This window comes from Tamandua tetradactyla, chromosome 11 (assembly GCF_023851605.1).
Source record: "Tamandua tetradactyla isolate mTamTet1 chromosome 11, mTamTet1.pri, whole genome shotgun sequence".
In the NCBI taxonomy this organism is placed as follows: Eukaryota; Metazoa; Chordata; class Mammalia; order Pilosa; family Myrmecophagidae; genus Tamandua; species Tamandua tetradactyla.
The window spans coordinates 59,178,797-59,191,146 of NC_135337.1; the positions used below are offsets into that span (position 1 = coordinate 59,178,797).

Consider the following 12,350-nt stretch of genomic DNA (forward strand, 5'->3'; position numbering starts at 1 on the left):
ATCATAATATATAATAATTAAAGTAGCAGAATTTTGTTTCCAGTGTATGGTCTGAAAATAAATAGGGAAAGCTTTGATGCAGGATGAGAGGGAATCACAGACAAAAGCAAATCCAAATGTGCCTTTTCTGCATCATTTCTCTATTTGTGCTGTGGTTGGCTCATTTTACACTTGGTAATCAAACTTGAGTTCTTTCCTTTTAAGTGAATCACAAAGGAAAAGCAATTAAAATGATTCCTTGCCTGGAGATGAAAAAATAGAATGTAGAAAAATGTCATTTCATGAACTGTTCCTAAATTTCAGAACCCATAATTTCAATGAAATATAGTGACTCTCCCATCTATGAATGTCCAGGATATGCCACAATTCTTTATGCCAATATAACTGAAAACAGACTCCCTTTATGCAGTCATCCACAGGTCAAAGGCTCAGTTAACTTGAAAGGGCAAAGTAAAAACACTAATATTAATTTGGCTCAAGTGCCCCATTGTTGGGGTGCAGAGATCATGGACACCCGCGTGACTGGTGCAGACTTCCCCATGCGTCTGTCTTTAGTGTTCTGGGGAAGTCAACACAGAATGCGGAAACCCATGTGCACAGTGACAGGCCCCTCGGTGACTGACAGGCTGCTACCCCACTTCTTGGGGTTTTTATTTTTTTGAACTATTAAAGACATCTTAACTCCCTTTGCCCCATATCTACACCTCTCTTCTGATTGATTTCATATTATATTTATGCACAATTCTTACTTTGGGTATCAGCTGTCTAAATCACTAATATATTCCCCATCCAGCACAATGTCAGCCACATAGTGGCCATTCTGGGGAGATGAGTTGAGTAATTAAATTCAACCCATTCAGCATTGAGCCCTCCATGCCAGGTCCTGTTTTAGGTGCTGAGTATATAGCAGTAGACAAAACAGACAAAATCCCAGGTCACTTGGTGCCTAACTTCTAGTAGAAGATGAGACAATGAACAACTGAATAAATATGTAACTGTTAAATAGAAAGAAAAGATATGGAAAAAGAGGAAGGAAATATTGATTGGGGCAAGGAAGATGGTGCTAATTTATATAGGATGGACAGGGAAGTTCTCGTCAATAAATTTCCTGAACTATCATGAAGGAAGTGAAGGGACAAATCACTCAGATATCTGGGAGATTTCACCAAGCCAGAAGGAGCAACAAGTGATAAAATCCTGAAGGGCAAATGGGATTGAGGTAATGAAAGAGAAACAGCCAGGAGGCCAGTGTGGCTAGAGTGGCATGAATAAGGAGGTGTGTGATGGAGACAAGACCAGAAGTAAAGAAGGGAGCGGGGGTGACAAGGTCAGAGAGCTGGCATCTAAGTAGGGATTGGAGGGAGTCAAAGGACAGATCACAAAGGGCCTTGAAGACCATTATAAAGCATTTGTTTTTTACTTTGAATGAATTAGGAGGGTTTTGAGCAGAGGAAAGACATTATCTGTTGAGATCAAACCTAAGGGGGGCAAAAGTGGAAGAAGAGAGACCAATGGGGTCTTCCTGAATCATTTAGGGAATGAATGAATGAAAGCTAATTAGTAAGCGACAAAATGCATTCATTCTTTCCTGTGTGATTTCCAAGACTTTTCATTCAGGTATATACAACTCTTCAAATATCTTACTGTTGTTATTTTTCCTAAAATGTCTTTCTGCCCACTTTTCTCAATTAAGGCCAGCCTGAATCTTCTAAGGCACAGATCATTCAGTGATAAGTAATGCTTAGAACCACTATGATAGAAAGTTATGAAAATTATTTGTTCAAATAAGATTCTACAGAGCAAAAATGTTTGTAAAAAGTCTACATGGAACCTCAGTTCATGGTGTTTACTTGCACTACCAGTTCAGATGCGTGCTCTGTATGCGGTAATTTATCTTGCTACCTGGAAGAGGCAAATGGTCTTCACGTTTTGAAGAAGAAAGAGAAAGGACATGGGATGAAATCAGAGTCCACAGTGTTTGGTCCTCTACAATATTGTGGGTCTGGAATAAAACTCAGATATTGTATAAAGAAACACGACATTTAGGGAGGTTTATAGATCCCAGTGGCTGGATAAGGCACTTAAAGGTGGAGTTTCTAATTATATTAGTTTTTCAACATAGTATTGTTAGATTTAGACTTTAAAAATTTAGTGTTTCTGAAGTGTGAAGAGGATATATAATTACACAAATTCTCACTTAAAATATATATGGAAATTCAAGTTCTAATTATACTTAATTAACACTGTTCCAAAAATGTTTATAAAGCAGCCTAGTGTTTTCTATGCAAATTAATATTTTTCTATCCTTATTGCCAGAGGGTTTCCAAGCCCTATTCCTTGTAAGTAAAACAATGAAGAACAATTCTTCCTTCACCTAGTTGTGCTCTTTGTTTACCCCTCAAATTCAGACTTGGAATTGTATTGACACACCTAAAACCAGTTTGGTTTATGAGCTATTTTTCCTGTAGATCAGTAATCACTCTTAAGATTTTTTTGGATCATGAACCCCTCTGTGAAACTGATGGCTGCTTCAGACCCTCTGTATGGAAAAATGTATATATGCATATACATGCAAGATATATAATCTAGTTTCAGGGAATCCATAGACTTCCCAAACCCTAGCCATGGAACTCCTTATAGAGAGGTGAAATATTTAATTATAACAGATATGAGTTCAGGTAAAGCCCAAAGAACAAATGCATTCAATGACCGCTGCTGAGTGCATTGGCTGCACAGACTCATTTAAATAAAATCAGGCACATGTAAATAGAGGGTACTGCAGTTTTTCCTAGAATTTTTCCTCTGCTGTGATTATAATGGTTTGCTGCCAACTTTTTCCTTATCGAGTTAGGATAGCATATAACTTGTTGTCTTGCTAACCTGGATGTATGGTGAAGGTGTGTTTCTCCCAGGTACTCCTTCCAATTCACCATTGTTCAATTTTTATGTGGGCAATTCCTATAATTAAGTCACTAAAATTCATGATCTGGACTTTCACTTTTCCAAGATAATAAATTTTCTTATTGTTGACAGAATTGTGCTAGGGTTTTTTGTTACTCACAGCCAAAAGCTGAATCAGAGACTTCTGGATAGTAAGATAGATTATTGGAACTTTTGGGCACATTTTAAAAAATCAGTGAATTATTCTTTCTAGTGAAGTTTTCTTCTCTCTTCCAGGAGTGCCACCTGCTGTTGTTACCTGGATTTTGTTTTGGCTCTTAGATAAGGAATGAAATATTCAGTGTGTCTCCCGCTGGATAGGACAGAGCTTGGCAAACACCATGAACCGAACCCTAGGCTTACTTGCTTGGATCTGCTCCTTTGAAGTAGGCGTTGACTGTTTCTGTAAATGCTGCTGCAACAGGCAGGGTATCCTGGGCTCCCATGGTTAGGGGGCTGGGTCCCCTGGAAGAACCTGCATGCAATGAAAAATTTTCACTTATTATGGGCATAGAAGTCATCTCAGAGTATCTGAAACTAAACGTCCCCCATTAAAGGATTAAAGGATGGAAACTATTACTGAAAAACAAAGTCATGTACTCAGAACCATGATTCTGAATGTTCAACATAGAGCTCAAGTATTTAAAAGGAAATATTTGGCTGGTTTACAGACAAAGAGACATGAAATTAATTCAATGATGTATTTTGCTACAGAAAATATCCAAGCAGAAGAACAACATCATAGGGATTTTCAGATGTTTTTCATAAAGCATAAGGCAGCATTTGCATGACAGTTTGTACAGCAGGTGGTTAATAAAGAAAGTCACTAGGCTTTCTGTTTGAGCAGTCAACCTATGCAATCGAACAAACTCAAAACTATTTGTGTTTCTTCGTTTTGAAGAGGCACACTTGACTAAGTGCTATCACGTGACACACCGTCCTTTTCTCGGTTCTTCCCATTTCAAGAAGCCCAGTTACTCTCAGATTAAGGAAACTCAAGTTTGCATGTCCCAAAAGATACACAACCAATATATACTCCACTGACTTGGCACAGCCACATAAATGTACCAATTCATTATAATAAAAATAGCAGCAGCCCTCACATCTGTTGAACACCTCTGTACAGGCACTGCACTCGGTGCCTTATGTGAATTATCTTTTTCCAGCCCCAGGTTAGCCCTGTGGGAAGGCAATAGTGTTACCATTTTACTGAAGAGAAAACTGAAGCTTGAAGAGGCAAGATCTCACCCAAGATCAAGGTTTACTTAAGAGCAAAACTAAAATTCAAAGCTAGTTTTGCCTGCTCTAAGGCTCATGTTTTTAACACTATACTATACAGTGTGTCTAAATGCACCACTTTCCTGTACTGTTAGTATATAACTTGTAGCTTCCCAAAGGAGCAAAGTTTGGAATTACTGGTTTTGCTCTTAATCTTTAGGCACAGTACTGAATAGTATATTTTAGTAACTCCAAGGTATTTAATTATTTCACACTCTCACTGATTCCTTTTCTTACCAAACAAAACTCATTTACTCCTCTCCACACCGGGCATAGACTACATACTTTGAAGTAATGCTTGTTTCCTTTTGCCTTCAGTAACCTCTGTCTTCAACTATTAAAAATCTACCTTCCGAATAGTTTCTTCATCAGTGATGCTTTCCTTGACAATTCTAGCCCATGTTAATCTCTCCATTTTCTCTCTTCCCTTGACTTTTAATACCTGGGAATTGAAAATTGATCATTAATTTAATAAATTTTTTTTACTATCTACTGTATTTCAGGCACTGTAGTAGGTGCTAGAGAGTCAAAGATAAATTAAATATGCTTTTTGTCTTCAAGGAGTTACAGTTCAATATGCTAATATCATCCTCATAATCATATTCTACTGCCAACATCACCTCCTTCCTGTTTTGGTTTCCTAGCTGCCAAAACAAACACCTTGCAAAGAGTTGGCTTAAACAAGGGGAATTTACTGACTGATGCTTTTGAGGCTAAGAGAAGGATAAAATCAAGGCATCAATAAGGTGATGACTTCTCTGAGCAGACAGTGGCACTCTGGGCTGGCTGCTGGCACCCCATGCTCTTGGGCTTTGTTGTCACATGGCAGTGCACAGGGTAGCCTCTGCTGACTTCTTCTCTGGTAGGTTCTGTTGACCTTCACCTTCTGGATGCTCCCTCTGGCTTTTTCTCCTTCTGTATGACTTTCATTCCACTTGTAAAGGACTACAGTAATCCGTGGCCTGATTCCTTTGGGCCACACCTTAACTGAAGTAACATCTTGACAAGATCTCATTTACAATGGGTCCTCACACACAGAAATGGATGAGGTTTAAGAACATGTGTTTCTGGGGTACAGAATCCAAGCCACCAGAATCCCCAGTATTTGTTACAGACATAAGATGTTTTATATATATATACACACTAAATATATATATATATATACACACTAAATATATATATACACTAAATATATATATACTAAATATATATATTTAGTATATATATATATATATATAAACTTATGAAGTAAGCATAATTTCCATTTGGTAATTGATTGAACCAAGGTTCAATTAGTTTATATAATCAGTATTGCACAGCAGGTGTGCAGAATAGCTAAGATTCATACTTTGGCAATTGTGAGTTAAGGTTGAGGCTCTGAAAACGATACTGTTTTGCCTCCTTGGCAGAGGATAACAATTACAACACCATGAGTCTTATGGTGAGTCTTGGGCATATGCATGTTTAAGACTTTGCTGCCCAAGGACTGTAGAATTCTAGAAGGAAGGAACCATGACATGAGCTTCTTTTTTCCACAGTCCCAAAAACAGAATTATGATTATACTGCCATTTCATTAAAAAGATGTTGAATCATCCATTATTGTATCTCAAAAAGGTAGAGCTATGATCAGTTAGAAAAGAAGAAAGCACACTAGACAGAAGTCATTATTTGGTAATAGTGATGCTCAATTTATTTGCTCAGTTGCTATTTAGATATTTATTGAGTGACTACTAGGTACTGAGAGGAATGGTTTCCCTAACTGTTGGTTAAAGCTGGAGTAGTGTGTTGAGAGTGCTGGACTCTCACCATTATATCAGGGTCATAGCCACCGTGTGAGGAGGCAGGTAGAAATACAATCAAACAATGAGTGACTTAATAAATGTTTTAAGGGTAGTATGAGCAAAGTTTTATGAAACCTTAGAGGAAGAAGCATTTAATGCTGCTTGGAAAGGTCAGGGAAGGTTTCATTGAGAAGGTTATATTGGAACTGAGGTCTGAGGATGAGTCAAAGAGAGAGGAAATAAAGTCCAGCATTTATGGAACTGAGCAAACACATGGCATTTTGAGAAACCACAGTAAGTGTGCTGTAGTTTGTGTGCTTGTGAGTGTGGTGAGTATTAGGGGGTAAGACATGGAAGTCTTGTATAAATATTTAAGAAATTGTCTTTGTAAGTAATTATAGACTTTAAAAATCATAGTTATTCTTTTATAATCTAATACAAATCCATGGATACTTATCTGAGTAAAGTGCACATATAAGAAACATATTAAATATAATTTGAAGTAGAGTCATACGTTTCTTAATGTTCTTGAAGTTCACAAGACTGAGGACAAGGACACCTACTGAAGAAGATGGGAAGTCTTTGAAGTATTTGAAACAGGGTACTCACAATTGGGCTTGAATTTTTAACACTCCAGGCAGATTAGTGAGGAAGACAATAGTGAAGGTGAGGAAAGCTCTTAGAAAGAAAAAAGATTTAAGTGATGAGAAATGCTAGTAGGTAAAGCGAATGCTGTAGGTATAGTGTTTTTCAGTTCTACAGAACATTGAATGAAGTCTTTCCATGACTTTCTTGTGAAGAAAATGGTGACAGTTGGGCAGGTAAGTCTTGCCAAGTGAATCGATTGAATGAATCACAGTATCTAGTGAGCATAAATCAGTTGTATCAGTGGTTCTCTGTTGTTGGGGACTGAACTATGTTCAAATCTTAATCCACACTCCTGTGCTTGTGAATAGGACTTTTGAAGATGTTAGCACTAAATTGTGGACTCATTTGTGAATAGGATCTTCAAAGATCCTAATTAGGGCCACGGTGGCTCAGCAGGCAAGAATGCTTCCCTGCCATGCCAGAGGACCCAGGTTCGCTTCCCGGTGCCTGCCCATGTAAAAAAAAAAAAAAAAAGATCCTAATTAGATGAGGCCAATTGAATCAGCATGGGCCTTTAGTCCATATGACTGGAGTCCTTATAAGGCAGAGGCAATTTGGATGCAGTCAGTGACTAGAAACCAGAAGTCAGAAGCCAAGGAATGAAGCGGGTTGCCACATGATGGTGGTAGAGTTGCAAGCCAAGGAACCCCAAGAATTGTGACAAGCCAGCATCAGAATGCTGCAGACTCTGAGAGAAAGTGTGGTCTGTTGAGACCTTGATTTTGGACTTCTAGCCTCCCAAACTGAGAGGCAATGAACTTCTGTTGCTTAAGCCTGTGTGCTATTTGTCATAGAGGCCCTGGCAAACTAAAACGTATGTCCATTGGGAAGTCTCTAGTGGAATGCTCCAGAGATTAGTCCTCAGTCTAGTTTTCTGAATGGCTTGGATAAAATCAGAGAAGATGCTTAGAGATGGCATGTTGTCATGGAGAAGAGCATGAGATTTGGCATCAGACATAGCTCCATAGTCTTGTCTCTGGCATTTGCTATCTATAAGATTTTTGGTAGGGATGATGAAATGATGCCAACTTTATAGACCTGTTCTAAAGATGAAATGAGGTAAAGAACTTAACACAGTGTATGGCCCATAGTGAGCCCTCAGTTAACCATTAGATTGTTTTTTGATCATCACATTTTAAGATAAACAAAGATTATCTTAATGACAGACTCATTGAAAGTACTAAAAGTTATCTCACAGTTTTAGAGTACTGAGCTGAAACTGATAAGAAAAAATCAAGTACAAATGTGAGATTCTTACATATCAAGATAACACAGTCAAATAATTGTGGTTTGGTGAAAACTGACTTGGTGGAAGATGTGGGAAAGTACTGGGGTTTTAGTTGGTCATCAACTTCCTATTTTTGGACAGCAGACATTTCACCTAGTTTGGGCTGCATCAATGGATGAAGAGCAGACAGCTCATTAGAAATGATGGTTTTGCTGCTTTTTATTTGCATGCTTTGTTTTAATGTTCATCAGATGCCAATAAGAACACTGATCATAAGCTAAAGACCAAACTTCCAAATTCCTCAGTATAACTATGTATAAGACCATCTGTTGTCTGATCCAGGTCTATCGTTCATGACTTTCTCCAACAACCCCAGGATCTGTCTATGTTCACCTCTGGGCACCACAGTCCTTCTTCCAGATCTAATCAATAATGCCAGAGAAGGAGAAACATACCAAAACAAACAAAAAAAATTACAGAGAAAATTTTACCTTAATGGGAACTCCATTTACAGATCAAATTTCTTCACATTCTTATGCATTGCAATTAATATTCCATTTTGCATTTTACTTTTTTCACTTATTTCATGATTTTCCCCATTGCTAAATGTTATACATATTTATCATTTTCAACAACTGCATTTTATTCTACAATCATTCTCCAATGTTTGGGCTGTTTCTACGTAGAAATTTTTCTAAGTCCCTCTTTGTATAAATTGGTCTTGTTTTCTTAAGATATAGTTTCATTCCTGCAGACTAAGGTGACCAAACAAAAAGTGAGATTAATTTCTGATTGCTAAGAATGCCAGATGATTTTATATAAGTATTCTACTCAATCAGAATGTTACTAGAAATTAATGAATGCTTGTTTCTAACGGTATGTTAGAAAGTCTTTATTTAATAGTTGTATTAGTATGAAAGCTGCTGGAATGCGATATGCCAGAATTGGAACAGCTTTTATAAAGGGAATTCTTAATAAGTTACAGGTTTATAGTTCTAAGCCCATAAAAATGTCCAAAGTAAGGCATCAAAGGAAAGTTACCTTAATTCAAGAAAGGCCAATAGGTCTGGAGCACCTCTGTCAGCTGGAAAGACCCAGGCTGTCATCTACTGATCCCTTGCTCCTGGGCTCCGTTGCTTTCAGCCTATGTTTCCGTGGGGGTTCCGCACTTTGCTTTTCTGAGGCTGGCCTTCACGTCTTGGCTTCCCTTGGCTCTCTCCAGGTTCTGGCTTGTTTAACATCTCAAGGCGATGTCTGCTGGTTCCAAGCATCTCCAAACATCCGTGTTCTCCAAGTGTCAGCATCTGTGCCAGCTCTTTCTCTCAGTCGGTTCTGTCATTTCTAACTCTCTCCAAAATGTTTCCTCTTTTAAAAGATTCCAGCAAACTAATCAAGACCCATCTGGAATGGGTGTGTCACATCTCCATGGAAAAAATCTAATCAAAAGTTTCCAACCTCCATTATTGAATCAGAATTAAAAGAAACCACTGCCCCCACAAGATTGGAAAGGCATGGCTTTTCTGGGGCACATAATACTTTTAGACCAGCACAATAAGATTATTGGAAAACCCAGACAAGTGACCAAGATGGTGAGAAATTTGAACATCAGGGCTAAGAAAACTAAAAGAGCCCTGGAAACTGTTTTCAAATTTCTAAAGTAATATTACCAGACAGTGACACAGGAAACCATGGTTCAAGATCACGGATCTATAAATTAACAGTTCCCTGACTTTGGGCCAATCAATTAATCTTAGATCTCTCAAGGCCTAAGAGTAAAGGAAACAGACCACACAATCTTTTAATTTAGGATCCTATAATTTTAAGTTGTTTAGAGCAATGAAAACATCTTTAAACAGTAGGAACAACTTCTTAACGGAGAAATAAGCTGCCTTAAAACAGTATCACTTCCCTGGAGGTTTGGGTGATTGTCTATTTCCTGAGCCCCTAATATGTGCAAAGTTTACATAAATAAGTAAACACTCAGGAAACAAGACAAACATAAAGAAAATCAAATCACAATAAAATTATATAAACAAGAGCTTCAGACAATAGTTTAAATGTCAGCGCTATAAGATGACTTCACTGCAAGATTAAATCCCAAATGAGTGGTGTAGACATTCCTATTTTATGATTTTTTTTTTACAAAAAGGAAGCCCAGGCTCCAGCATCAGCTAGCCTTGGGTGTGAGGCCAGCCTTGTCCCCTTATAAGCCGTAAGACAACGGGCAAGCTTCTTAACCTCTCTGTGACTCAACTTTCTCAAATTTAAAATGAGGATAATAATAGTATCCACCTCAAAGGCTTGTGGGGAGCATCAAATGAGATTGCATTTTAAGGTCTCTAACATGGTACACATGCAAAAAGCATGTAATTATTGTTTTTGTTCTGTTACTTGTCAGAGTGTTTTACTGAGGTGGTTGTGTTAGAGTTGGTTCTTCAAAGTGGAGTACGCTTTGAAATAGAAAACAAAAGGGGAAGATACCACAAATGGGATTCTGCACTGAGCCTAGAGACAGACCAGATTTTTCTCATCCCTTCCATCACTAACATTCTGCCATCAAAAGAACGATACATTCTGTGCATGTATTCTTGATTTTTCAGGTATCATATAGGTAGTTACTATATTTGTTTAAATTGCTTGATACAGTACTTGGATCAATAGGTGATAAAAGTTGCTTCAATGCACGTTTGTTCTTTGATTCATGCAAATATGAATGCGAGCTGGGGTCTGGCCTTGTGCCCCCTGCCAATAACTGTGCCGAATGCATGACACACGCTCTTGCACAGAGCTGACAGCACCGAGGGCAAGGGGAATCCTAACTACAGATCAAAGTTAAGCACTATGTTAAGTCAGCCAAAAGTTGACTATCATCATTATTGTAATATTCCTGTTAATAATCTTCTATAAATAGTTCAAAGTAGAGACAGTATTTATTCCTGTGGCTTTTTTTTGCTCTTCAGTAATGTCAAATACCAAACTCTAACGTGACATTATGTTTTTCAATTGTTGAAGTGATAAACGGGTTCCCCACAACCATCTCTATTTCACCAGCCTAACATCGCTCTGTTAGTAAGGGGCAATCCTAGCTATCCTGCCTCTAAAAACAGCCGCGGAAGCAGCAACTAAAACTTCTATAATTATTGCTGCCCTACTGGGAACGAGTCAATGTGCTTTACTCACATTAGCTCCTAATCTTGATAACAACCCTTTGGGTAAGTACCATTATTTATCTCTATTTTACAGATGGGAAAATTGAGATTCTGAGTCATCCAGGAGCCTTGCCCACAGGCACCCACCGAGTAAGGGTAACATAACTGGAATGCAAACCTAGGACGGCCTGACTTGCACCCCACACCTTACCTACCCTACTCGAGGAGCACAGAGCACAGAAGAAAAGTGCATTAGGCACCTAGGAGCCCATTCGCGGTAGCCCCGAAAAGATGAGTTGTTGCCACTGGTTTGTACACTTTCGACAAAAGAACAATTCCAGGTCCTGGAAAGCGACTGCACACAATTGCTCATGAGAAATGGAAAAAGGCACACACGCAGTCATCGATATGTGACGGTATGCTTTCTGAAAGACAGTTTTCTGTGACTCTCATTACCAAGCAAGGGCACACAACCCCCCCCCCCGCACAACCTGCAGCAAAAATTTAAATCCTTTCTGACAGCTGGACATCTTTACAAGCAAAGACCCTTAAATCGTGGAAGCATTTCGTAAGCAGTCCATTAAAACACGAATGTGGGCAGGAAGCACAGACAATTTGTACACATAAACATTGTCAGAAGGAGAAGAAGAGAGAGAGGTGCTTTAGAAGAAAAGCAAAGCTAGGAAAAAAGAGGCAGATGATTTTAAAAAGTAAAATACTCAGGTACCAGAACTGAATAACAGAACCAAAAGTTTACTTAACCAATAAATTAATGTTGGTATCTCCTTTAATTCTCAAACTAGCCACATCAAGTAGGTGTTATTTTCTTAAAAAAATTTTTAAGATTTTTTTTTATTAATTTTAAAAAAACAACAACAAACGAACAAAAACATTCTTAACATATCATCATTCAGTAATTCACAATATCATCACATAGTTGCATATTCATCATCATGATCATTTCTTAGAACATTTGCATCAATTCAGAAAAAGAAAGAAAAAGACAACAGCAAAAGAAATAAAATGAAAACAGAAAAAAAAAGATTATACATACCATCCCCCTTACCCCTCCCCCTCACCAATCACTAGCATTTCAAACTGAATTTATTTTAACATTTGTTCCCCCTATTATTCATTTTTATTCCATATATTCTGCTTGTCTGTTGACAAGGTAGATAAAAGGAGCATCAGACACAAGGTTTCCACAATCACACAGTCACATTGTGAAAGCCTTATCATTATACACTCATCATCAAGAAACATGGCTACTGGAACACAGCTCTACATTCTCAGGGAGTTCCCTCCAGCCTCTCCACTACATCTGG

General features: G+C 38.1%; 1 protein-coding gene across 8 annotated transcripts in view; it reads right to left on the reverse strand.

Moving 5' to 3' along the window:
• SGIP1 (SH3GL interacting endocytic adaptor 1) overlaps positions 1–12,350 on the reverse strand; it is a 245,007-nt gene that overhangs the window by 20,023 nt on the left and 212,634 nt on the right. For all 8 annotated transcript variants that reach the window (XM_077120689.1, XM_077120683.1, XM_077120682.1 and 5 more), the window contains one exon: positions 3,304–3,415. In XM_077120689.1, the coding sequence (XP_076976804.1) occupies positions 3,304–3,415 (112 nt within the window). The remainder of the gene's footprint in view (positions 1–3,303; positions 3,416–12,350) is intronic.